General features: G+C 40.5%; 2 protein-coding genes across 6 annotated transcripts in view; both read right to left on the bottom strand.

The window, feature by feature from the left end:
- Positions 1-898: 898 nt before the first annotated feature.
- Positions 899-4696, bottom strand: LOC147181224 (RING finger protein 11-like). The gene is made up of 3 exons (XM_086083919.1): positions 4091-4696; positions 3442-3611; positions 899-3279 (listed from the first exon to the last, which is right to left on the bottom strand). The coding sequence occupies exons 1-3, from the start codon at positions 4211-4213 to the stop codon at positions 3108-3110; spliced, it is 465 nt and encodes a 154-aa protein (XP_085940045.1). The 5' UTR covers positions 4214-4696; the 3' UTR covers positions 899-3107.
- A 428-nt stretch (positions 4697-5124) lies between these two features.
- Positions 5125-27495, bottom strand: part of LOC147181223 (voltage-dependent R-type calcium channel subunit alpha-1E-like) — a 63324-nt gene continuing 40953 nt past the window's right edge. For 2 of the 5 annotated variants that reach the window (XM_086083837.1, XM_086083846.1), the window contains 25 exons: positions 27392-27451; positions 27208-27314; positions 26840-26947; positions 25703-25799; positions 25454-25614; positions 23783-23920; positions 23505-23706; positions 21461-21625; positions 20993-21103; positions 20837-20917; positions 20628-20747; positions 19020-19085; positions 18401-18492; positions 18135-18309; positions 17939-18066; positions 15843-15939; positions 15651-15756; positions 15454-15561; positions 15263-15363; positions 15065-15171; positions 14884-14983; positions 11946-12032; positions 11254-11386; positions 9882-10027; positions 5125-8462 (listed from right to left, as the gene is read on the bottom strand). In XM_086083837.1, coding sequence (XP_085939963.1) covers positions 7968-8462; positions 9882-10027; positions 11254-11386; positions 11946-12032; positions 14884-14983; positions 15065-15171; positions 15263-15363; positions 15454-15561; positions 15651-15756; positions 15843-15939; positions 17939-18066; positions 18135-18309; positions 18401-18492; positions 19020-19085; positions 20628-20747; positions 20837-20917; positions 20993-21103; positions 21461-21625; positions 23505-23706; positions 23783-23920; positions 25454-25614; positions 25703-25799; positions 26840-26947; positions 27208-27314; positions 27392-27451 — 3291 coding nt within the window. In that variant the 3' untranslated portion in view covers positions 5125-7967. The remainder of the gene's footprint in view (positions 8463-9881; positions 10028-11253; positions 11387-11945; positions 12033-14883; positions 14984-15064; positions 15172-15262; positions 15364-15453; positions 15562-15650; positions 15757-15842; positions 15940-17938; positions 18067-18134; positions 18310-18400; positions 18493-19019; positions 19086-20627; positions 20748-20836; positions 20918-20992; positions 21104-21460; positions 21626-23504; positions 23707-23782; positions 23921-25453; positions 25615-25702; positions 25800-26839; positions 26948-27207; positions 27315-27391; positions 27452-27495) is intronic. The other 3 variants (XM_086083855.1, XM_086083862.1, XM_086083870.1) reach the window with 3 other exon arrangements.

Here is a 27495-nt window from a genome sequence, read left to right as displayed (position 1 = left end):
TGGATTTATGACGCAACTCCACAGTAAAAGTGCCTCCGTGTTGCAGTGTCGAAAATCTGATTAAGTGCGTTAACTTTTAATCTGAATTTAGGGGGGGAAAAGAATGTTGCCATCAAGACACAAATTGGCATCTAATGTGCTCATTTGGACATACCGGTAAATATTAAACTTATGTTTGCAGTAACACTGATGCCATTGATGAGGTTCCCACAATGAACATACAGTATTGGGTAGGTGTCAGGGAATCTTACTCAATTGTGTTCTGGTCATTAGCTACTCTGTAAACAAATACAATGCTATCATATAAGCAATATGCTTTTCACGCTGTATAGTCAAATTAAGTAAAAAAACATACCGTACATGTATTTTCAGAGGCTATTTAACTCATTCACTGCCATTGACGGCTATAGACGTCAAAAATTCATTTGAACTATTTCTATTTCATTTTTTTATGAAAACCTAGAAAAAAGGTATTGTACATTTAGAACAGATATCAAATTTGTGATTAATCTTGAGTTAACCAGTGAAGTCATGTGATTAATTAAAAAAAAAAAAATGTTTTGTCTAATGCCCCTAATAAAAAAAAACTTCCAATAGTTAACTCACGATTAATCACAAATTTTATATTTGTTCTAAATACACAATAAAATATTTTTTTTTAGGTTTTCATACTCTTGTTAACAAAAGTGGAAAATAATGTAAAACTAATAGAAAAAGTTCAAATGAATTTTTTACATCTATAGTCATCAATGGGTTATAAAAAATGCTTTGTTGTTCTTAACTTCTATAAAATGGTCGCAATAGTGACAATAGGAAGATGCAGGTAACAACAGCTGAGAACCACTGATCTAAATAATTGATGACATGAAGGAAATATTAATAAGAATCATACCAAAGGTGGTCTTTTCAAATTTATTACATTTTTTCCTTTACACGCGAGGGCTGCTTCGCCCTTGCGCCAACAAACCAACACAAACAGAAGAAATAAAACAAGATTACAGGAAACAATGTCCAGGTTTTTAAAACACTGCAAGGGGGGGGGGGGGGTGACGTAAATTTTTGTAACGTAAATTTTTGTAACTCACACAATTTGGGTTTGGACAGAGGTTTGTGCAGTGAGGCAATCCTGTGTGTCTCAACTCCGCTAACTGTAACAAAAATAATAGTTCATAACAAGAGAATGTCACGCTACTGCCTTGACAACCTTCTGCAACAAAGTTAATCTGTCATGATATTATATATTGTAACTGGTGACTGCAAACCTCTGTCCGTACACGACTGAGGACTAAGAGGGAAACAAAAGTACAGTAAATGTTGATAGTGCAAGGTTATTATAAGGTCTACAATACATATATTAATAATATATATATATATATTTTTTAACATATTGTTCTAAAGTGCAAATCAGTGGATCAGATGAAAAGTGTGCAAGCATGTTGCGATCCGCCTGAGCCCTTTACACTGGCTGACCTGCTGTACACACACACACACACACACACACTTGCACGCACACACACACACACACGCACACCATGTTACACTTAAGGACAACCTATTTTAAATTTTACATCATACAGCACTTTAAGCTTAAAATTAACTGTATTTTGTGTACATTTTCAAACCTTGCTTATTCTGTCTATTTCTGCAAATATTGGCTGGGAATAATTACTTTTTTTGTTGTTCTTTAAAATAATAATAATATTAAGACAATATTGCTGCACCTGAAGTGAACGTGGAGCTTAAAACACAATGAAGGGGATTATTATGGAAACAATAAATCCACAGAAGCAGAATGATGAAGGATCATCTTTCACTCAAAATTTTAATTCATCTGAGGGACAGTAAGTGAGTAAGTACCTTGGGAGGTGCTGCCATTTTGGTTAGCAACAGAGTCCAACTGCACAGTATGAGGTGAGGGGGTGTGCAAATGGGAGGAGGACTTTTGGGGAATAATATTTTACAATATTATGGGTATATGCACGTTTGCAGTTTGGCTTTTGCAAATTTTTGTGTATTAAAAAAAATCGTATTCCTGTTATTTGCTGGAAAAACTCACATATTAGCTGTTTTCTGGGTAGCATTTTGGTGCCAAAGAACTGCGTTGAACCACCTATACTCACAGTTAGGCATCTGTGGATTTGCATAGAATTTTTTCAACTTAAAAGAAATATACCCCCCCGTCCAAAAAAGTATTATTATTATTATTTTTTTTAAAATAATGAATCTTTAACAGTGTTTTTTGATGAATTTTTTGGTTTAAAATTTTCCTCCCCGCCCCAATGCATTTCAATAGGCATCAATTACATGGATTTTCGCTTTCCGCGGACTATCCCCGTCCATTTACAGCCATCTTGTGGTATCTACAAGCAATTACAGCCCAGTATGAACCTGTATTGGTCCATTACCCACGGATTTTTTCAAGCGAATATGTGGACACAACATTGTGGAGCAACCACATGTCACAATGTAGGGGAACACAAAAGCCATATTTAGCTTGACACTTAAATTAATATAAGAGACTGCTAATGTGGCTCGGTGGGCGTTGCTGTTTTGGTTAGCAACAGCGTCCAAATGCGCAGTTGACTTTTTAATTAATGTCCAGTTTCTGAGTGAACTAATGCAGTTACAGTGACTTCCTGTTTTCTTTTGATAGAAGGGTATTTTATTGGTTGGCCTCAATTTATGAAATATTGCCAATTGAATATGTGTGTTACATGTTCATTTTAATAACATACATTTACACGCACGCAACACACACACGCACAGACACACAATCAGAATGCATAAATATTTAAAGTATAGCGTTAATGCACCGAGACATTAGGCAATTGCTAATAAGGTGTGAGTTCGAGTGACACGCTTTAAGATTTTGGGTGAATAGTTTAATAGTCAGGTGACCACTGAGTCCGGCTCAAGTGGCCACACACTCACACACATCTCTGCTACAAGGTTGTCGAACATTCTTAGCCACGTGTGTGGAGGGTGTTTGAACATCATGTTTGTCAAAGTGCAAGACGACAGCCGACCTTTTTGTTGTTGTTTTTAAGCTCCACCCACTGTTGCGGCGCATAAGGCCAGCTGACGGGGAAGGAGGGGGCGGCGGGGCGTCAATTGGTCTCGTAGGTGGAGAGCAGGGCGGCGTCGACGGGCTCCATGCAGGACGGGCAGGTGAAGGACCTCATGAGCCAGTCGTCTATGCAGTCCATGTGGTAGATGTGCATGCACGGCAGGAACCGCACCGGGTCGCCGTACACAAAATCCAGCATGCAGATCACGCACCTAAAGATACCAAAACACTTATTTTTTCTGGTTGACATAAATTAACTTATTAAATGAATCACCGTTGTTGTTTTTTTTAGCAAGTTTGAGACCTGATGAGCAAACAAAATGCTCTACATCTGTATGTGATATCATACACGAGTGACAATTCTTAAAACTTACTCTCGGATCTTCTTCTCGGAGCCATCTTTGCCGCTGTCGTACACGCCCTTGGGCAGGTGCTGGATCAGTCCGATGCGCTGGGCGATGCGGATCTGCTCCTCCTCCGTCAGCTGGGTGGCCAGACGGGCCTGACTGGGCGTGGGATGGTACATGGGCATGTGCGCCTGCTCCTGTTGAAGCACAGACAAACATTTTCCACAACAGGTTTTCACTTTCGCCAACAACACCGAAGCGGTCTGACGAGTCAAGCTTTCACGATGCACATGCGTGTTGACATTCTTGAAAAGTCAGTCACATGGTGGAAGTTTGACTGCAAACAAAGTTGCATGTTGACTGCATAATGTTGCAGGCAATGCTAAGTACGATATTATCCATGCTCTGTTGATTTTTGGGTTAAAGTCTTTATGATCATATTAACTATGTCCGACTTTTCACCATGTATATTTTTAAATCAACTTACCTGATGATATGTTAATTACTGCGAGTGTCTCCACCAAGCAGCTTACCTCACGTAACATATTTAGGCCATTTAACATGTCACCATCACTCTGCCTTGGTCAAATAACAAGTTGTCATTGGCCGCTTTCATAATAAAGCTGTTCTTAAATGATTCAAGTCCGAGTAGGTGTTTGTTGGTTACGTCGCTCACCTGGTAGGGCGGAGGTGGCTCGAGGTCTGGATCCGTCCCGTCCCCGAAACTCGCCCTGTCCGACTGGGACTCATGAAGCAGAGAGATGTCGTCCGACGTGGGCGACTTCAAGCAGTTGCCCATTTTGTACCCCCTTTGTTCTGCGTCGCTCTCAACTAGGAAGCTATTATATTTTGATGAAATGCTACAACCGACGCCCACTGTTGCTTACTTGCAGTTCTACGGTTATGTCTCTCACACACAAAATAAGAATTCACAGTAAAGACTGCATGTTTTATGTCACTTTTTAACGAAGCCGCCTAAGTTTCAGCTCATGTTTACACCAAAACTCTGCGTTGAAGCCAAAAACAAAGAACTCCTGCTAACGGCTAGCCAGCTAGCTTTGTCCAACAGCTGGGCGACTTCCTCGATTGGCCCCGCTCATTTCCTCACTCCTACGGAATGTTGTACATAAAAAATAACCAAGACGGAAGCAGCGCCGACAGTTCAACTAAACCGTCTTGAGCCCCGGCAATGGCGACATTTTCGTGTTTTATCCCCCACCAGTAACATGAAAAACAGTTGTCTAGCTATCCTTTCCCGCTAGACATGCTAAAGTGTCGTTTGGGTATGACGTCACAACAAAACGGTTTGCGCTGATTGGTTAGTTTCACCAGATCCAAAACAATGGGAAAATCCCGCCCCTTTTTTGGTAACTTCCTCTCGAAGCCAAAATATGTGCAAACGTCATTGCCCAAAAAAAGACACATAACTTACTCATACGAATTGAAGTTATGTTTTATTCTTTTTCTGATTGCTTTGTTGATTAATAATAATGACTAACAGATTTGGTGATGTTTTACAGTACTTTACATGATGTTTACATAGCGTGACATGTGATGCGTTCACGGTAGTCGGTTGTTTCCTTTTTTAGCACAACAATAAACATTTAGACACAACAAAAGCACAGCTGTTAATGTAAAATTACCAATGTTTAAAAATGTAGCGAGTGCTAATCTTTCCTTTTCTCCAGGGCTCAATAAATGCACACTCAATAACAGTGTGAACTTGAAAACACGTTTATTTATATATACACAGCTATCATACACGTAAAAACCAACAATTATTTGCATTTTCTTTTCTTTTCAGGAACTCGTGATACACATTTTCAGGGTTTTTTTTGGGTCGTGATTGTCACAGATTTGGCTTTGTTGGGTAATTAAAACAAACACGCAAACCTTCAGCGACCATTAAAATGAACGCTTTTACTTGTAATGCTCACCAGCTTTTTATAGTTTATTTATTTTTTCTCTAAAGTGTTACAAATAGTCTCTGTACATTATTAGTAAGTAGTAGAGTAACATTTAAGTAAGCGATTGAGGATGTGTCTACAGTGTTTCTACAGTCATTTTGTCTGCAGTGCTTTCTATTTTGAATATTCACAAGAAAGAGAATGGTAAATAAATATGACATGTCAATGGTGTTCCTGAAAGATTACATTGCTCCCATTTGTAAAGGGTGTTGACTGGGAAAATAAAAATAAACAGGAATGACACAAGAAAGATTTTAAAGGTTTGTTTAGCTGGTTGAAATAACAATCATTTGTTTCTATTATCCTACAAGTGCATTCTTATCTCACAAGTTTAAAGCAGAAAAAAAACACCTCTCTCATGCAGATCCATTCATATTGTTTTTTTTTTAATCTAATTCTATGTGAAATAGGAGTGTCCACTCCTTTGCATGGACGCTGTGATGTCACAATGTATTTATAGAGAAAAGTCACCGATAGGAAAATGTAGTTACATATTTACATTAACCCGAAACATTGCGAAGCGCAACATTGGATTATCTAATTGCGTCATTTGATTCATTCATATGTATTGACCTTTTGCACGTGACGTCAGTCCTCATGGGAACGCCCCCTCGGGGACACCGGACGGCAAAATAGAGCCACTTGCCTGTATTGTAACCATTGAATCTCGTACAGCGTCAATCCCTTTATGGAATCCATTATCTTATAAAATGGTCATATCTTCCTGTGCGGTCGGTTGTACAGACAGACAAAGGAGTAAACCAAATGTTGCTTTTTATCGCATACCTACTAATGAAGACGAACAACGTCAATTGATAGCAGCAATCAACAGAAAGGACTGGCAGCCCACAAAGTATTCACGGATTTGCAGCGGTCATTTCTTTGCGAGGTTAGTAGACAAATGTTCATATATTTTTCTAGTAAACGTACACTCTAATAACAGAGGTGTCGAATTACGTGACTCAAATCACATTAAGGAGCCAGATAGTTAGCGTCCACTCCAACTGCACGAACATGCAGCTTAGTTTTAAAATGCACCTTCTTCAAATACTATTAAGTGCATTTGACTGTTTAATAATGGGGGGAGGGGGGGCGTCTTTGTGCTTGGAGTTTTTCACTCTGGAGCCAAAGTCATATTCATGAAATGACCGCATAGCTTGCCACTACGATAGTCATTTGCTCCATGCTAGTAAACATAGTAACATAACATCATCACAGCGCTTCAATATAGAACGGACTGTGTAAAAATAAGTCAGTTAGCGTGATACACAAGTTTTACCTTTGCATTACGAGGTATATTGGCCCCCGGTGTGAGCGTAGCATCTCGTCCCAGAGACCGCCAGCGACAAGGTTTTAAATCAGCCCTGGTGTAAGGAGAAGAGACGGCATTGACTACATAATGATATAGGTCGTGCGCTGTGAATTCCGGCAAAGTCGGCGATTTGATTAACTTGGTAAAAACAGCAGGCAACAGAAGGTAAGGGGCTGTTTTCGAACTAGGGATCTCCAACTAAAGTAAATATCGCGCTCTATGAGTCCCGACTAAATGTGCAACTTCGACTGACAGGCGAATTTCGGTTGAAGTAGTAGGTTCCATGGCTCTATGGGCAATAATAACTTTTAATTTGTAAAATATCAGTCGCCAAGTCACTAAGTCGCTTTGGGTCACGTCCACTTCCATTCAACAATCATTTCTTTCCGCCGTCCATCACAGGGCAGTCATGTGATCACGTGACGTCGGTGCAAATGGTCAATAGTACTGTGCAAAAGTCTTTAGGACGCTATTAACCTTGCTGTTTACTTGTTTGTGTATACAATGCCAATACACTGAGCACTGACCTCCACCAAGGCCAGTAAAAGCATTGGACAACAAACGTAAGGTGCCATTCTGATTCGTGGTGGAGGACTGTCTATGAATGAATCAATAAATACAATCTGGACCTTTGTATGAATCCTCACCAAAATGTAACGGTGTTTCCAGTAAAAAGTCATGGGATACAGTGTTGCTGTATGATATAAGGCTCATATACTTGTGCTTTATAGACTTTTGCCCAGTACTGTATTTTTAAGTGGGCTATACACATAGTGATAATTGGACTAAATTTGAGAATTTTGCCCTTCCCCCTTTGCGACCAAAGTCAGCAAAGGCCTGATTGTCTGACATCTCTAAAATATTATCCTGTACAAAAAAAAGCTAATGCAAGTTCTTCTTTTAATGTTCTTCGTTGTATTTTCCGGCAGTCTGTGTGCCCTGTTGCACAGTGCTGCCTCTCACAGGTCTGTCTTGATACTGCAACAGCCATCCTGAGTAACAACTAGCACATGATATTATATTTGTTTTAACCTATCATGTGGTGACTCTCAGTATGTTGAATGTTGAATATCAGTATGTGTGTACCCACTTTTCTCTTCCTTCATCCTTTGGCTGTTTCCAATTAATTACTGTTTCTCTATCGTCAAGTAAAAGGCAGGAAATAGACCTTTGTTTTCTGGTGTGAATTGGCAAGTACAGTTTCAGGAAGAAGTGTTCTTTTGAGTCGTGATTGAGGGTGTAGAATGCAGCAAAGAGTTGCCGTGTCTTTGTCCCTAGCACCGGTCGTCCTCCTCTGTGTCGCTGAGGGGATCGCAACCGGCCACCGAGGCCGTCTGCGCCAGACGCTTGCGAAAGTGTCCGTTGGGGACCTGCCAGCCGGTCCGCAAGCGCGGGCGTGCCGAACTGACGGTGTTTGAGCGTCCCAGGCTGCAGGCCATGGCCGCCTCGAAGGTCAGCGTCTCCATGGGGCCGATGGGATCGGGGCTGTGGTCCTCCTCCTGCGAGGCCAGGAAGGGCTCGGAGGGGTAGCGGCGCAGAGGCGACGGGTGTCGGCCCGCCTCGCGCCCTCGCTCGCCGCAGACTGCCTCCTGGTCCCGTCTGGTCGTTTCTGTCTCGTCGTCCTCGCCGATGGAGGGGTCGGCGCGGCAGACCAGCGGCGAGTAGGAGATGTGAGGACGAGAGTGCGTGGGGGTCTGTGATGAAGGCCGTCGGACGCTGGCGGTGCTGGACTCTGATGTGGAGGGCACGGGACTGTCTGAGCTGTTACCCTAAGGGAAAAGACAACAACAATAATCAGTCAATTGTGATCTGGTAAGGAGATTATGGCTGCTGTCAAAGGGAATTATTATACATGTCATTCATTTAATTCATATTTTTTTCATTTGGCTCATAGGACAATACTTATTGCGGATTCACTCTCACGGATTTTTATTTGGGTCAATTTATGCTGCTATTTTTGTCATTTTTTGTCATAGTTAAGTAAATAAAACAGTTCTTTCTTTAATTCAACACAATCTATTATCTTAAACAAAACATAGAATATTTGGTAAATTAAGAAACGTGTACCATGATAGGCTTAACCCTTGTGTTGTCTTGCGGGTAAAAAGTAACCCATTACCATGTTTAGCTGTAGAAAAAATACCTTAAACTACAGTTTTCCAACTTGAAACTTTATGACTTTTCCTAAATGGACCAAATCATCAGAAAAAGTGACACTTAATTTTTGTTTATCTTTCCATGTGGGCATTACACCACTAGGGTACAAAGGTTGTCTTATGGGTCATTTCTGACCTGTGAATTATAAAAGCATTTAAATAGGTTTGTTTTACTATCTTTGTGGGGCCATCTCATAGACATAATGCATTTCCTCGCCCCTTCCCCTAACCCCAACTCTAAAAAATGATTGCCCCTATTCCTTACCCTAACCTCAACCATAACCCAATTCAAACCTAAACTTTAAAACCAAGTCTTGACCCTCAAAAAGAGGTTTAAACTTGTGGGGCCCAGCAAAACACACAGACACACGTGTACTTATATAATTGTGAGGACATCCATAGACATAATGCATTTCCTAGTCCCTTCACCTAACCCCAACCATCAAAAATGATTGCCTACCCCCATTCCTTACCCTAACCTCAACCGTAACCCAATTCAAACCTAAACTCTGAAACCAAGTCTTGACCCTTAAAAAGAGGTCTTGAGTTGTGAGGACCGGCCAAAATGTCCTCACTTCACAAAAATGTCCTCAATCTGTTGGTTAAAGATGTATTTTGGTCCTCACAATGTCATATGTACAAGTACACACACACACACACACACACACACACACACACACACACACACACACACACACACACAACAAGACTTGTTTATGCAAGTCCGAAGAGTTAATCAAGGTGACAGTGTTAGCGTTACTTTGTGAAATTCACCTATCACAGGTGGGCGTGGAACGTATCACCCGCGAAAAGTGAGGGAACATTGTATAGACGTTATTTCATGTAAAATCTTAAACGTTAAATAAGTTATAATTTTTGTCCTACATGTATGCATGCTGTAGTTGTTGGGGGATAAAGTTAATTGCCACAATTAAGAATTCTGTAATGGCTAGCTGTCCCAGTACTCATGTCCAGAGAGCATGCTATCACGAATGCAAATGTGATCAACAAGATCTGCCAATTGATATATACCTGCTTGTCTCGGGGGCGTGTCCTCTCAACACTTGAGGAGCGTGACGGTTGCAAGCTGCGCTCCTCCGAGTTGCAGCGGGACACATCTGGAGAGAGAAGGTGGCAACGCTCCTTGGATCGACCTCGGTCCCGCTCGGACCGAGACACTGGCCAGACAGATAATGATGATGATGATGACAGTGGGTCTTTGGTTTATGACAGTTCAAACATATTACTGGCAAAGGCTTAAACCTCATATTGGTCAATTCAGTATTTTTTCACAAATTGGTACTATTGGTAATTTTTTCAAATTATTGACCAATGTGATATGTTGAAAATGGCTTGCTCTGGTTGACGATGCAATATAAATATTAAGTCAAACTTAAACTTAAGCCGTTTTTATCCATCTCAGGGGGCGGCCATTTTGCCACTTGCTGCCGATTGAAGATGACATCACAGTTGCTCAGTGCTCAGGCAATGACCAATCACAGCTCACCTGTTTTCTGAAGCTGCGATGTGATTGGTTGTTACCTGAGACCTGAGCAACTGTGATGTCATTTTCACTTAACAGCAAGTGGCAAAATGACCACCTTCTGATATTAATAAAAACTGCTGGATTTTGCTGCTTAACTCCTATTCTACTACTATAATATTAAGCAGATTAATTGTATTTAGACTAGTGGAGCTGCATAGAACATACTGTTAAGAATTTTTTTAGGATTGACTTTGACTTTAATGGCTCAAAGAATATGCTGGTTTTTTTTTTTGCTATGCTCGGTTACTGCTGACTTACTCTTTTTTCCCATTTAATTGTTTTATATTTATGACGCAGAAGTGCTTTTCCTTTAAATATTTACTGTATTTATGACCTTACGACTGCATTAGCGTCAGTTAGGTATAAAATGACTGTACATCCCGACAAAATTGGGATACGTCGCTGCTGTAGGAACAAAACTCGTAGATCAGGACAGGGACGTATGGTAGAGGTAGGCAAGTGAGGCCGTGTCGCCCCCTGCTGACTGTTGTTTGCATGTAAAGAATTAAAAAAATTAATCTGTAACGATATTATGTTCCAGATCCATAAAATTGACAATATATTAAATATTATTTTGTTTTTCTTGTTATCACATTGTTGAACAGTGTGGAATTGATTTGAAAATAAATATTAAAATGAACGAAGTTTGAAACCTTAACCTTGGTTTCAAGCAGAAATGTAAAAAAAGCCCTAACCAGGGTTAAAAATCAAACCCTAGCTTGATAACTACAGAGTATCCTCGTTTCATGATGGTCTGACATGCAACAATTCGATAGGAAAGAAACTCCTTCACAAACCGAGGAGCCATTGTTTTCAACAACGTGGCATCGATGTAGGAAACGTGACTTGCTGACAAACCTGCAGCCTTGTAGCTCTTGTGACGGGGTCGATAAAAACGCTCGGGACTTTTCTCTTCCTGCCAAACACCGTTGACTTGTTGGTCCGACGCGGTGGAGGCGGAACGCTTCAACGATCCGCCGGCAGCCTCTGGCTGTAAAAACAAAAACAAAGAAACATGAAAAACGCCCACATTACGTACGGATCATTAAAGTTAGACGCTTTCATCTGCATGCTTCAGTAAGAAAGGCTGAGCCTCCGGGTTCATGTACCTTTTCAAATGTTGAATTGAAGTAATTTTACGGCAGTGATACATTATTAGAACATATTTACTGAAATATAGAAATAGGACAAGTGATTATTTGAAAGTAGACTGTAACAGACTAAATCTAATCATCAGCCAGCAAACAAAGCAGGAAAATGTTTTCCCTCCTTCATCACAAAGCAAACTATTCAAAATTCAGGACATTTTCAGACCTCGAAGATATTAGGAATTCCAAAAGCATTCCGTGCAGCCTCTTCCCAACTGGAAGAAAGCAGCCATGTTTCTGTCCGTTTACCCGTCACCAGATTTCCAAAGCATCAAACCCAAGAAGCTGCACTTCTTGGTGATGGCCCATGAGGACGAAAAAGACTCATCGCCCATATGCAGTCGCTGGCTAACGTCCAGGCTGCGCCCACACAGGAGACTGTATCATGCAGGAAGTATGTACCTGCAACTCTACAGCCAGGCGCGGCATGGAGGAGGCCCGCACGCACAGGCCCCTCCCTAGCGGAATCCCCCAACGGCACTCGCCCACCTGGGTGAGCAGAGACAGAGGAGGAGGACCGCCTCGATCATGTCGAGCCACTATCACCGGCACCAAAGTCCGGTTCGGCAACAGACGAATTAACGACAGCAAGAGTGACGTGTTACAGGGAAAGATGGGATCAATATTTGAGCTTGAGGGGACATGTGGTCATGCATGTTCACATCTTGAGAGCCACACACACACACACACAACAGAACATCTGTCTACAGGGCCGACAGGCGCTTCTCGTCACTAAAACCGGACAGTTTGGAGACACAGAACAAAAGAGCACTAACAACAGGCTGTCTTTTCTCCTAGTAGAAAACCACATGAACCCATTCACTGCCATTGACGGCTATAAACGCCAAAAATTCATTTGAACTATTTCTATTAGTTTCACCCCCCCCCCACTTTTGTTAACAAGAGTATGAAAACCTAGATTTTTTTTATTGTACATTTACAACAGATATAAAATTTGTGATTAATTGTGAGTTAACTATTGACGTTTCTTTTTTATTAAGGGCATTATGCGATTACATTTTGTAATTGTAATTAATCACACGACTTCACTAGTTAACTCAAGATTAATCACAAATTTTATATCTGTTGTAAATGTACAATAAAATGTCCCCCAATTTTTTTTTCATACTCTTGTAAACATAAACAAGTTAAACTAATAGAAATATCGCTGCATGTTTTAGTAATTAATACAGTCATTTTATAATAATTCATAAAATTGACTTAAAATGAAAAAGATGTACGGTACTGTTAAATTTTTTTTAACATGAAGTAACTTGTGAAATTCTGCACATTTTAAAAAATTGACCCCAGTCTCCAAAAATATATGCATTATAATAACATTTATTACTGCTATATTTTGACGTGGGCATGTCTGCTGCGTTGCGACTAGAATTTCCCCAGTAGAGAACTTTTTTCTCGGTTTTCAAAAAAAGGTGAAACTAATAGAAATAGTTCAAATGAATTTTTGACATCTATAGCCATCAATGGCGGTGAATGAGTTAAGCTACAGTATGTCCTGCTATGGCGTAAGAAAGTCGTTTGAAATGAATGCAACCAGTGATAAGTAATTCTGTAATGGAAACTATATGGACAAAAGATTTAGGACACATTGGAAGTAACAATGGCAGAAAAATATGGACATCTTCCACTCATCTGGGAAGAATTTCTACAAAATTATAAAACAAAAGTGTCCCTGTTTGTTTGCCCAGGTACAGTGGAACCTCCAAAGTACAACACAGCCAGTTCCAGAATACCAATATTTGTATGTAAAAAAATAAAATAAATTGCCTATGGTACGTAAATGTTTTATACGATTAAAATGCAAATAAAAGTCATTAATAAATCACATTAGATTTCTTTAGTCAATTAAGTTCTACCATTAAAAAATGACATATTTGGAGTTTGGACACATCATTAGTCTGTTTTTGTGATTGGGGTAAATCTGGTAGTGGCATGGCGGGAGTGGTCACAGCCGACTTCAAATGGTTCAACGGTTTGCCCCGCCTCAGAAATGCGACTGATAGCACGGTTGACCAGACTCACTCTTCGGCAAAGCCGCGAGTGAATCTGGATTTCCAGGCTAGCGAAGAGCAGCTTTAGAGTGTTTGCATAGTATTCCAAGACACATTTTTAGGGCATTCCTAGGTCAATTATAGTTTAAAAAAATCGATCTTGAAAATTGGTTCAAAATCCAAAGGGTTTTCTATATTTAAACGAGAAACCACTATCCTAAATTTAATTTCAAGCCACCCATGTGTTGGGTGAGGATTACATAAAATATGGACTTGATATCTCAAATAAGAAGAAAGATATATATATAAAAAAAAACAGCCCGGGGTCCATTGGACTAGGGGTTAAATGTAGAGCACTAGAGTCTCGGCGTGGCCTAAGGACGTTTGGGTCGCTTCATGCCAAATCATCCAGTGGGTTTAAAAACAAGCAGATTTACATGTTGTTGATAGTAATGGCACATCACTAAATTTCAAGTTTTAGGTCAATTGGAGCAGAAGATTGGAATCTACGGCGAATTTGGAAATTTTTGGCAAAAAGGGGCGTGGCTGCCTTTCTTTGAACCTGAATGACTGAGAACAGCAGATTCAACATATCAACTTAGCTACTTGAAAAAAGAAAAAAAAAACACCAAAATGTATGAATGTGTATATAATAATTCTGGAAGCATAAATGCACAAGTACGGTAAATATATATTTTAACAAATTAACTTAAATGCTTGATCCTCAGGGTGTGGACCTTTGCAAAGCGAGGCGTGTTCGTCATTGGCAGTACCCAACGCTTCAAAGTAAGAATGTTTAATATGATATGGTTAATCTCTGCTCAAGCAATTACTATCTCTTCATTAGAAAACCCGACCAAAAAGTATTGGCACAAACGAGCACGCTACGTGTATTTATCGCAATTTTCTGAGTTTTTTCCGCGCAAATTTGCAAGTTATTTTCTCGTAAATTTGTGAGGTTTTTCTTGCAAACTTGCCACTTTATAATGTCTCAAAATTGTGATTTTATTTCTCGTAAATTTGTAATTTTTTTCTCGCAAATTTGCCACTTTATAAATTTACAAATTTGTGAGTTTTTTCTCGGAATATTACCACCCTCTAAAAAAATATTTATACGTGACCCTAATACGCTGTCGTACCTAAGATGTTCGCAGGGTTGAAGTCACACAATATTTTCATGATGATGACATTTTGTTTGACTATCAGGACATATTTTTTTCCAGAACAATCGGCATCAAATCCAAATCGCTCAACTTTGGAGGCTCCACTGAAGTGTAAATGAAAAATATTACAGTCGTAACGTGTACGAATAGATGCTCTTTGTTTACCAGGTTCTGCTGCTGACCGGCATTCGTGTCGGAGCTCATGGACTGCAAAAACAGCTCCTGTGGTGAAATAGGACTCAAAGCCACAAAACCCCCACGTGTCCTGTGTAGGGATCGGACACATAGCAAATCATGTAAACACACAAAAAGATGCATGCATGCATGCAAGTAGAAATAAACTGACAGGGCGGATCCAGCGCTGTGGGCCATCATGGGCAGAGGCTGCGTATTGGAGAGAATGTCTTCAGGGAGGGTGGACGCGTCCAGACGCTTGAAGATCAGGTTGCTCTTCTGATTTAGAAACACAGACACAGAAAGTAAGATTTTATTTCGATTTGATTTTGAAATAAAGTTGTAAAAACCACGATCTGGTTGGCCCGACCTGAGCCTCAAGCTGTTGCCGCAGCTTCTTAGCCTTGTTCTGCTTGAAGTAGTCCATGATCATCATGGAGGCGTAAATCTTCCCAACCGTCATGTCCGTGTCTGCAAACTCGACTCATGTCAATGCTATCGCTAATGCTAACATGGCTGGCAGCTTTACCGTCACCACGGAGACCCCCCCCCCCCACCCACCTTTGTTGATGGGCACCAGGAGGTCCAAGTTCTTCTGCGGCAGGTAGGGCCAGATGATGCTGATCTCCTTTTGAAGTTCCGCATCCAAGGCGATGCGGTCCTCGCCACCTGTGACACACGCAAGGTGTTATCTTAGCAGGAGAGATTGTACAGCGTAAACAAAAGGAATGTGGCTTATATCCTCATCTGATCCTCACCTCGGGCTATTTTGATGTCCAACGCCGTACGTATGAGCGACATGAGCGTGGAGGTGAAGTGCACCGACATGTCCTCGTCCACCGGCATGTTCATCAACACCAGCCTCTGTGTGACCATAAAAGGGCGGGGCTTTTTAGATTTTGTTTCTTAAAACCCTTCACATTCTCTTTTTAGGAGTTTGCTCTTGTTACCTTATAGGCAATCTTGGCAGGGCATTTTTTGCCCAGGCCCAGTGGAGGAGACATGTGTGTTAACATCTCATACATGGCGGTGTAGTGGATGCGTCCACTTTATAGTGTGATCAGCAAGAAGGAGAACGGAAAAACGAAATAAGAGAGAAGTTTATTTTCAGTCATCTGCTGGGCCATTCTCCTGTCACATGTGTGTGTCACATTGTCGTAACAATTCTGTTGCTCTTCCAGGTTTATTTATTGTGTCTTATATATGTTTACAGAGCTAAGATAAGTAGTTAAAAATGTTCACACACAATAAATACCCTATAATGTACAAGGTCTCAATTATTGCCCAAGCTTGAAGCCTGGAAGAACAGGACAATTGTTGTGAAAATGTCACACACGTGACTGTAGAATGGCCTTGCTGCCCTCTGTTGGAGAAAGATAGAACAACTGACAAATTATTATTATTATTATTATTTTTTCTTTTTCTTTCTTTTTAAAGAGCTCAGTATTGTTCATTCGGAAATGTCATCATCATTGCTCTTTATTTATTTATTATTATTATTATTTTAAATATATATATATATATATATATATATATATACACATACATATATATATATATATATATATTAATTTTTTTTGTATGTGGGTGAGCACGTGCATGTGCGTGCGTGCGTGCGTGCGTGCGTGCACCCGCCAGCTCACCAAAAACCCACTAGAAAAAATCCCATACTGTTCACCCAAACCGAACACCGCCGTCAGGAGACCCGAGGGGACCAAAAAAAACCAAGGAAGGTGAAATCCAGCACCGACCAGACACCACCCACCGGGCCACCCACCAGAACTCCTCCCCAACTCAAGAAACATCCAAACTACAACAAATCCAAAAAATAAAAATAAAAAATCAGGGAGACCTCAAGAGACCGAAGGAGAGACCGAGGGAAGGAAGGAAGGACAGACGAAGCCGAGCGAGATCCACAGACACCAGCCTCCACCGATTCAACGACCCGAGGAGGAAGCAGACCGCGTCCGAGCCTCGGCAGATGCCGGCGTGGCGGATCCGGCACGCATGAAAACCTCCACCAAAGAGGGGAGCCGTCGACCCCTGCCAGGACAGAGCAAGCGCAACACCTCAGGGCCCCCCAGGCCGCGGCAGCGCCAAAGGACGACCCCCGGGCCCCGCCAGGGCCACCGGCCGGAGAGCAAACCCAGGAGCAGGAGCGCCCCCCCACCCCAACACGGCCCGCGCCCCCGACCCAACGCAGCAGGACGGGGCACTGCAGGCCCGCCAGGCACCCCACCGGCCCCCAACCCCCGCACCCCCCGCCCCCCATCCACCCCAACCCAGCCCCAGCCGCCACCAAGTCAAAAATAATTTTATAATAATAATAATAATAATAAATATTATTATTATTAATTAAATAATTATATATACACACACATTATTATTATTACATTAATTGTTTATAATTTAATTTATAATTTCAAAGATTCGAGTTATAATTTATTAATTTATAATGTCAAAGATTTAAATCAAATGAATGTGTAATATATGGCACTTGTGTAGGTCGTTGTCTAGCTGAGAAATCTGAATTTTAACTCATTTTGAACATTAAAACATGCATATTATAATTAGTAAACATTTTAAAATAATAATAATAATAACAATGTCAATAAGTAAATAAACTTTGATTAAAGAAGCTACAATAATGTCCTCAATTTTATTTTATTATTACACATTATGTATTAATAGTATTAACTCTTATTGGATTGTGTGTCCGTCTAGTGCTTTTGATACATAAAATAAAATAAAAACCAAAAAAATAAACAATAATTGCAGATACATTTAAAGAAATACTTACTGTATATACCCTATAATATATATTTTTCCTTAAAATTGCATGAAATTAATAGCAATTCTCTATTTTTCTAATTTCTAGTTCCTGATCATAAAACAGCCACAAGAGGGCTTGCAATACTGGCATCGGCCGCCATTACGAGTATCGATACCTTGAAAAGAGTCTGGATACCGATAACTGATATCAGTACTTGCCAATCCCTAAAACAATAAAATTCCCACTACACTGGATGCAATAACTTGATCTCACCATGCCAGACGATCATACTCTCCCCAGATTCTGACAAACTCATCCAGGTGATGCGGTCCGAGGATTGATGAGTCTCGCGTCAGGTACTCAAAGTTATCCATAATGACAGCCACAAAGAGATTTAACATCTACAAGAAACAAATTATATTAAAACTGAATAACAACATCATCATCTTTGTATAGTTTGTCTTCTGACCAGAAAGGAGCTGAAGAAGATGAAGGAGACAAAATAACAGTAAGCGAAATCAGTGCCGCAGCCTCCCTCGTGATCCGGAGATAAGGTGAAGGGTGCGATGGAGGGGTCGGGCTCGCACTCCTGACCCGACAGACAGGAAAGCATGATCTCCTGCCAGGACTCCCCCGTTGCACTCCTGATGGTTTAAACGACAGCGAGTGGCTCATTTGCATGACATGAAGCAACGCAGTCAACATCAAGACGAGCTGACGCTGCGTGAAGCCCACCTGAAAAGCAGCATGAGAGCGCCAAAAAAGGTCTTAAAGTTGTTGTGCTGGTTGATGTGGCTCTCGTCATTCAGCTTGATGTTGCCAAACACCTGGAAAGACACGATATCAATATTACATCACCAGTAACATCAGAATACAGTGGAACCTCCAAAGAGAACACAATCTGCTGCAAAATACTTGTTGACTTCCAAGTTATTCTATTTAAAAAAAAAATCCCATAGGAAATCGTGTAAATTAATTTGTTGTGTAATAAAACGTTTATTAATGCATTCACGTTTTTATGGAGTTTTCAGTTGCATCTTAAAATTTAGCAAGTTTACCACTGTATGACAAAAACAAGTAAAATTACTTTTTTATTGACAAGCTTCTTCGGTTGTTAGCCATTATATGTTAAGCTACATGCTATGGAAGTTAGCATCTGCATGGTAAAATTTATTTTGTGTTCGTAACTGATCTTCAATAAAAAGGAATGGTCATAGTGTAGGCTACCGAGTAGCTACTCAATTTCTTCATCAGCACAAGTTCTGTTCTCTCAGAAAACAAAGCACAGCTTTTTTTCCTGACAATTTGTTCCACTTTAAAGGTTGCACTACAGAGAGCAAGCTGGAGACCTTACCTGCATTCCGATGATGGCGTATATGAAGAAAAGCATGGCGATCAGCAGGCAGACGTAAGGAAGTGCCTATTGGAAACAATTGCGACAAGCAACGAGAGAATTGTGAAGAATTAAAGGATTTTTATTTATTTAGGTTTTAGATTTTTAGAGTGTCATTGATACGACTTGGATGAATGGGTCAACAACTGCAGTATGCAAAAAATTGTGTCGGTTGGTGGCAATTGCTCACTCTGATTGGCTGTTAGCTAACAAGTAGACTGTCACTATGCGATAGACAGGGCGGAGAAATTCATTATGTCATGTTTCGGTGCTGTGGGGGTTGGGTCTATGTTTGTTATGGGTGTTTGGTCCTCGTCGCAGCCAAGTGGTCCTCGTCACAGCCAAGTAAGCCATTGTCAAGGCCAAGTAAGCCATTGTCACAGCCAAGTCGTCCTCGTCACAGCCAAGTCGTTCTCGTCACGACCAAGTCGTTCTCGTCACAGCCAAGTCGTTCTCGTCGCAGCCAAGTGGTCCTCGTCGCAGCCAAGTGGTCCCCGTCACAGCCAAGTAAGCCATTGTCACCGCCAAGTCTTCCTCGTCACAACCAAGTAAGCCATTGTCGCAGCCAAGTAAGCCATTGTCGCAGCCAAGTAAGCCATTGTCGCAGCCAAGTGGTCCTCGTCGCAGCCAAGTAAGCCATTGTCGCAGCCAATGTGGTCTTCGTCGCAGCCAAGTGGTCCTTGTCGCAGCCAAGTAAGCAATTGTCGCAACCAAGTAAGCCATTGTCGCAGCCAAGTAAGCCATTGTCGCAGCTAAGTGGTCTTCGTCGCAGCCAAGTGGTCCTCGTCGCAGCCAAGTGGTCCTCGTCGCAGCCAAGTGGTCCTCGTCACAGCCAAGTGGTCCTCGTCGCAGCCAAGTAAGCCATTGTGACAGCCAAGTAAGCCATTGTGACAGCCAAGTAAGCCATTGTGACAGCCAAGTCGTTCTCGTCACAGCCAAGTGGTCCTCGTCACAGCCAAGTGGTCTTCGTCACAGCCAAGTCGTCCTCGTTGCAGCCCAGCCCTAGCCACAGCCAAGTCGTAGCCACAGCCAAGTCGTAGCCACTCCACAGCAAAATTAAGTCAAGGCAAATCAGATCCCGTCACGTCACGCTCATTCCAGACATGGCGACCAGTCCAGTCACATCCTATCCAGTCATGGTGACCAGTCCAGTCACGTCAAGTCATGTTTGTCCGCACCTTTTTCCCTGTGGTTCATTAAAGCACTTGTATTGCACTTGGTTCCTGTTCCGCTGCCTTATTGTCTTGCATTTGGGACCGCAATCCCTCAACCAACCACGTCCTCCCTGACATTCTAGAGACTAAATGTTAAGTAGAAATTTTCTTAATTTAGGAAAGCTTAATAATATATATTTATCTCAAAGTCAAGTAATGAAACAATGTTGGTAGAAGTTTTTAGAACTGGCTCATGACCACCCACACCAACTCAAACTTCTGCAATGGAAGTCAATTATGGGAACCACTCCACTGTCAATGGCCCGCAAAAAAAAAAAAAATCAAGACTGAAGAAGTAAAACATGTAAACTGACAAAAATAAATGAACTTCTTGGGCGAGGTAAAGATTTCTGACCTTGAAAGACTGTACGAAGGTCCAGAGAAGAATGCGAATGGTGTAACCCTGCCTCAGCAGCTTGATCAAGCGGGCTGCTCGGAAGAGCTTCAAGAAGCTCATGTTAATGGTGTTCATCGACTGGACCGGAAAAAACGAGCACATAGGAGCTGTTGGTATAAATTCTGCCTTTGCAATAAAATAACATATTTGGAGTGTTTTGGCTTCACCTGCAAATCCACAACAATCTCAGTGATGCTGCCAAGAACTGTGATGAAGTCAAAAATATTCCAGGTGTCTCTGAAATAATTCTGCGGGAAATAAAGACACGGCACTATTACATGTTACTGCTTTACATTTCGGTTCCTAAGCATGTCTTCCCTCACCACAAAACCAAACGCCATGATCTTGAGTATGCACTCCAGGGAGAAGAGGACGGTGAACGCTGTGTTGAGGTGCTTCAGGACTGTGTCATAGGCTGTGGGGGCCGAGTGGTACTGAAGAAACAGACAATAGATGATGAAGACAAATTATTGGTAAATGTTCATCATGGCAAATGTCATTGTAAAATTAACACAAAGGTGATGTTTTAATCTTCGTTCATCCATTCTGAACCATTTGTACAATTAGAATTTATGTCATGAGAGTAACAACACAACATTACGTGATTACTACTATCCTATTTTAACAAAAATATTATTGTGCATGTGCACCTTATTTATAAAAATACATTTGTACAAATAAATGCCCTTACTTGAACAAAGTGATGTTCTACATCTTGAATATTTCTACTGGAACTTGAGTGACTAGACATCCCCATCCTCTATTTGAGTAAAGTCCTGTGTAATGTTTACCTTCATCATGAGGACCACTGTGTTAAGGGCGATCATCACGAGCACAGTGTACTCAAAAGAGGGCGACGCCACAAAGTGCCACAACTTGTACTGGAAGGTTTGCCTGTTCTGCGGCATGTAGCGCGTCATGGGTTTGGCACTGATGGTAAAGTCAATGCAGGCCCTCTGGAAGAAACAGAAAAGTAAGTCACGCTAAAAAGCCTTAAAGGGGAAGTTAACCGTAATCCTTTCTTGACAATAATATGTTATATGTGACCTCACTCGTCTACACATGACATTCTGATTAATATTACATTTGTGGATTATGAGTTATGAAGCAAAATCCAGCTGTTTTTATCCATCTCAGGGGGCGGCCATTTTGCCACTTGCTGTCGACTAGTTTTAATTTCGTTAACGACAGCTAAATAAAACTTTTGTCAACACACATTTTTCACCGGACGAAAAGGAGACTAGACTAAAACTCACATTAATAAACAATAATTGGGGCTAAATCAGTATGCATTTTCGTCGACTAATGAAGAAGAGACGAAAATGCACTTCACTTTATAAAAACTGGACTCAATTATGGACATTTTAGTTCATCAAGAAAGACGAGATGAAAAATTATATGATTTAGTAAAATCTTGTCTCTGCTAATCTGTCACTGTGACACTGTCATGTGACACACAGTGACACACCCCTTTCAAATCTGCAGCTAGCGAGTGCAACATCCACAAACACATGGATTCACAGTGAAAGGTAAAAAAAAAAAAAAAGTAAATTATAGTTATAATGTATCATTAATCCAACGGCTATAACGTTCCGACAATAATGTTAATCCGACCGCTAACTAATGCTGGCTAATTTACTAGCTCGTAGCATGGAGCCACTGCAATTGTGCGTGTTGTTTTTCATCAGAAATATAAGAGAAAATTTGATGTGAAATAGTTTTAGATTCAAAATGTTCAACATTATCTGCTGACAAAAAAAACTAAAACGTTGACAGTTTTTGTTGACTAAAACTAGACGAATAAAATTATGCTTTCTTGGACTAAAGTAATCCCTTCAGACCAGAGTTTTTTCTGTTGGGCAAAATTGATTTATTTTTGTTGCTGATTTTGACTCTTTTCCCACATAAGAACAACATGGGGGAAAAAATTGGGGTTATCTCATGTGTTTGTTATAGTGAACGCCAGGATAATATTTCTGTAATGTTTTGTAAATTTACCAAGCTTATATGTAACATTTTTAATATGAACATCATGTGATTGTTTACTTAATATCCAATCATGAACAAGAAGTGTTGACATCATCCAAAGTATGCGTTTTATTGGTTTAGACATGCAAATATGTCATGTCCACTGGGACCATTTGCGGGTCTGAAGGGGGTAAAAAACTAAAATGCTAGATTTATAGTCGACTAAAAGTTGACTAAATAAAAACGGGATGAGGTTGACTGACTATGATAAAAACTAACAAGCGTGATTGAAACTGGACTAAAACTGAGACTAAATAAAAAAATGGCAAATAAAATTAACACTATTGTTGACTGAAGATTACATCACAGTTGCTCATATCCTAGTTAACAACCAATCACAGCTTAGCTTCAGAAGACAGGTGAGCTGTGAATGGTCGTTACCTGAGCCCTGAGTAATCTTCAGTCTTCAGCAAGTGGCAAAATGGCCGCCTTTTGATATTGATATGAACTCTTTCACTACCAGTGAGGGCTATAGACATCAAAAATCCATTTGAACTATTTCTATTAGTTTAAAAATGTTTCTCCACTTTTGTTAACAAGAGTATGAAAACCTAGATTTTCTTCATTGTACATTTAGAACAGATATAACCTTTGTGATTAATCGTGCGTTAACTAGTGAAGTCATTCGATTAATTACACTAAAAACTTTTAATTGCCCGACGCCCCTAATTTTTAAGAATCTTTTCTTTTCTTATGAAGGACTACAGAAATCAGTCACAGTTGATATGCTGAAATCAGAGGATTTGGACAGTTCTACATTTAAAAAAAATCTGAACTTGTATGTGCAGTGGTGTGACAGGGCCGCACCTCATTCTTCTCCAGACTGCACTCCTGAATCATCTTGTCACCCTGCTCCTGGAAGGTGATGATGATCAGAGCCACAAAGATGTTGACGAAGAAGAAGGGAAAGACCACAAAGTACACCACGTAGAAAACAGACATCTCCATGCGGTTCCCTCGACTCGGCCCCATGCTCTCCTCGGTCACGTCGGTGGAGTGCTGCAGCACCCTGTCGGTGAGACAACTTTACAACTTAGCTTTTTTGCTGTTCATTTGAATAGGTAGTGTACTAGAAAATCACAGACTGGGGCCATCCCTCGCCGGTTGAGACGGTGAAGAGAGTGAGGAGGGCCCAGCAGACGTTGTCGTAGTGGAACTCGTGTCTCTTCCACTCTCTCCTCTTCACTTCCTTCTTGTCTCTGGTGTAGTCAATGTAGTAGCCTCTGAGGTGCACACATCACAGGAGATCCAATACAAGAGCTGGATCATCAATCTTTATTACATCACAGCATATCAAAACAATCTCAAGACTAATACCAAATCGCATTGGCAATGATTTTCTCCTTCATTCGACACGAGCGTCGCGTTAACTATCTATGTTTGTTATGCTATACTACAAAAACGTCATCATGTGCACTAGAAGATATATAAACAAAACATGGATGCTATTGGTTCTTAGGACTGATCTGAATATATGATTGGTTAGCCGATAGCCCATACACGCCCGTGCAAGCCGTTGAAGCGACCTGGGCGGCCATCTTGCTCCTCCCATCTTGCGAGCAGACTACTGTATATAAACTACAGTATATGGTATACTCCTAGGCAGTTAGTATAGGACCGGGGGCGGGAGTGGGGGGTCTGTTGCAGGGTGGTCACTATTTTTTAACAACTAAAAATAACGAAAAAAAACAAGTGGACGGCATGTGCTGCTTTGAAGACCCCCTTTTTCTATTGCTCAGTTCCTTAGACCGCGTTATTAGATTTGGCAGAGGCATCTTTTGTTGAATTACAGTTATAATTGTTTATTTAAAAAAAAATTGTTTCCTCTTGTAAACTTCATTAAGCATATAATTCATACATGTATTTAAGGCAAGCAGAGGATGCAGAGGACAGGGTTAGATGGAGGCAACTGATTCGCTGTGGCGACCCCTGAAGAGAAAAGCCGAAAGGAAAAGAAAAAGATTCAAGACAAGTTGTAAAATGTCTGAAGTCCTCTTGTTTATGTTTAACACATTTAAAACATAATAAATCATGTTGTTTCTACTAAGTACTGTCTCAAATGTTCTCCAGTTTCGATACTGTAAATATATAGGATTGAATGCCGAGAAATGTTTCTTGGGGGGAGCAGTATGGCGGACTCGCGGCTTCAAAAGTCTCGGCCTATCGGCTATCCAGTCATTTATTCAGATCAGTGGTTTTTAGTAGGGGTGTCAGGCGATTACAATTTTTAATCGTAATTAATTGCATGACTTCAGTAGTTAACTCACGATTAATCCCAAATTGTATATCTGTTCTAAATGTACAATAAAATCTACAATACATTTTTTTCATACTCTTGTAAACATAAACAAGTTAAACTAATAGAAATATGGCTGCATGTTTTAGTAATTAATACAGTAATTTTATAATAATTCATAAAATTGAGTTAAAATGAAAAAGATGTACAGTACTGTTAAAAAATCTAATCTTTAACATAAAGTAACTTGTGAAGTTCTGCACATTTTTTAAATTGACCCCAGTCCCAAAAAATATATGCATTATAATAAAATGTATTACTGTTATTTTTTGACGTGGGCATGTCTGCTGCGTTACGACTAGAATTTCCCCAGTACAGGCTTTATGCCCCTTACTTGGGGCGGTCATTAATCGCATGTTAAAAAAAATGGCGTTAAAGGAACTTTAAATTAACTCAAAATGAACACACTAATTTTGACACCCTTAGTTATTAGTGGTGGTGTTTTATAACGAGCACTTACTGGCACTCCTTCTCTGTGTTCATGGAGCTGTCGGTGCAGTAGAAGAACTTGCCCTTGAAAAGCTGCACGGCGATGACGGCAAAGATGAACATAAAGAGCTGGTACACAATGAGGATATTGAAGACATTTTTCAGGGATGTCACCACGCAGTCAAACACGGCCTACAAAAAGAAAGAAGGGGGAAACAAAATGCTTGATCAAGGTGGCGTACTATATATTTTGAAAGAGCGAGTGTGTGGTGAAGTTTACTTTGAGTTTGGGAAGCCTCTTGATGGTCTTGAGAGGCCGCAGGACTCTCAGAACACGCAGGGACTTGATGGTCTTGATGTCTCGACCTTTGTTGTTTCTGTTTAAAATGTTGAAATGTGACGTTTAGGGTCAAGCTTGGGCAGTTGTCAAAGAGTGCATCACAACAACATAACAAAAATTCTGGAAAAAACATACACATTTTTAAAGATAATTACATTTTAGTGTGAGTGACCATTTGGAGTGTCTATACATACAAATTAGGTCAAAATATTCAAATGCGCTAGATTCACTAAAATCCTGCATGTCACATGTTACAATTGGCTTACTTAATTAATAAAATAAAATAAAATAAACCAATCCATAATTTGAAGGGAAATATGACAAACAAAAAATTGGTAAAAAACAAAAACAATAATAGGCAAATAGCTGCATCCACTAGTGCAAAACCACTGCATGACTCTCACATCTTAAAAATGGATTAAAATAAAAATAAATAAATAAGAAAAAAAAAGGGGTATACCACACTTTGGATTATGCAGATGTAACTAATAAAGTGGCCGGTATGCATTGCTGCATTCGAGGAAAGTGGAAAGTCTGACTTTTCCGACTTCATACCAGGAAGCATGCGTGGGAACGCCCCTTTGAAATTGGAAATCCGAGTTGTGAAGTCGGGAAAAACAAAAGGATCCTGACTTCGCCGACCGCCGCGACCGGTTTAAATCTGACGTTACTCGACAAAGGCGTGAATGGCCAAACAATTTACACGATTATAAACATTTATTTATTTATTTATTATAACATTAATTTTGTTATTTGACAAAATTAACTTTACACAACCCAACGTGATTTCAACTGACTGTGTTAACCAGAAAAACAAATAATTTATTGGAATTATCCATGTTTGTTGTTTACATTTGCTTCGAGCGCTTTGAGGTCAGAACTGGGAGATTCCAAGTGGGGTATGTCCGAATTCCTACCTTCCTTGAATGGAGCATATGTCTGTGTGAGTCTAGCTCTCCAGAGACAACAAATAAAATTAAAAAAAACACCAACTGGAAGTGCACTAATTTAAACAATAAAATAAGGCATATCAAGGAACATGACGGTGAAGTTTTAGTGTGACAATTAAATGTTTACCCCATCACATTCCTGGGTTCCCCCACAGAGACAAAATCCACAGGAACAACAGAGAAAAAGAGGGCGGAGGCATAAGGAGAGAGACACTGTGAGCTGGAAGAGTCACAGCTATAAAGTCACAACAGAAAAATTAACAACAAAAGGCAAAACAGTTCAAAAAGGTTAGTTGTTACACTGAGAGACAAACAGAAATAATTACTCTCAAGTCGTGGCACAATACAATTAAACAGAAATATCGCTTCCTTTCCTGTGTCATTGAGGCACAATGCAGTAAAAAGTGATATATAACCACAGCGCATGGTCACCGATGACTGGCAGTGAGTCAGCGTGTTAGTCACTGGCAGATAGGTGCTTATACGGTGACTCACGTCAGAGCGAAGGCAATGAGCGCCCCCACCACCACGATGAAGTCCAGGATGTTCCACATGTCTCGGAAGTAGGAGCCATCGTGCAAGATGAGACCTTGGTCGATCATCTTCAATAGACACACACCATTTGAGTCACGCCACAGTCACGTATTCACAGCAGTGAATGATGTTGTCGTGCGCCTACCTTGATGATCATTTCAAAGGTGAACACACCGGTGAAGACATAATCAAAATAACGGAGGACCTGATTTAAAAAGCAGAAAGATGTTCTTTTATACAACCAATTTC

This window comes from Leptonotus elevatus, chromosome 1 (genome assembly GCF_054856555.1).
Source record: "Leptonotus elevatus isolate MCC_2025b chromosome 1, RoL_Lele_1.0, whole genome shotgun sequence".
NCBI lineage: Eukaryota > Metazoa > Chordata > Actinopteri > Syngnathiformes > Syngnathidae > Leptonotus > Leptonotus elevatus.
The sequence above is the reverse complement of the archived record's forward strand: the minus strand, read 5'-3'. Positions and strand labels throughout refer to the sequence as shown.

Coding starts and splice junctions, on each gene's coding strand:
- LOC147181224 (XM_086083919.1), bottom strand. CDS start 4,213: ATGGGCAACTGCTTGAAGTCGCCCACGTCGGACGACATCTCTCTGCTT. Junction 3,612..4,090: donor AGCCACCTCCGCCCTACCAG/GTGAGCGACGTA, acceptor GTGCTTCAACAG/GAGCAGGCGCACATGCCCAT. Junction 3,280..3,441: donor TCCGAGAAGAAGATCCGAGA/GTAAGTTTTAAG, acceptor TGGTATCTTTAG/GTGCGTGATCTGCATGCTGG.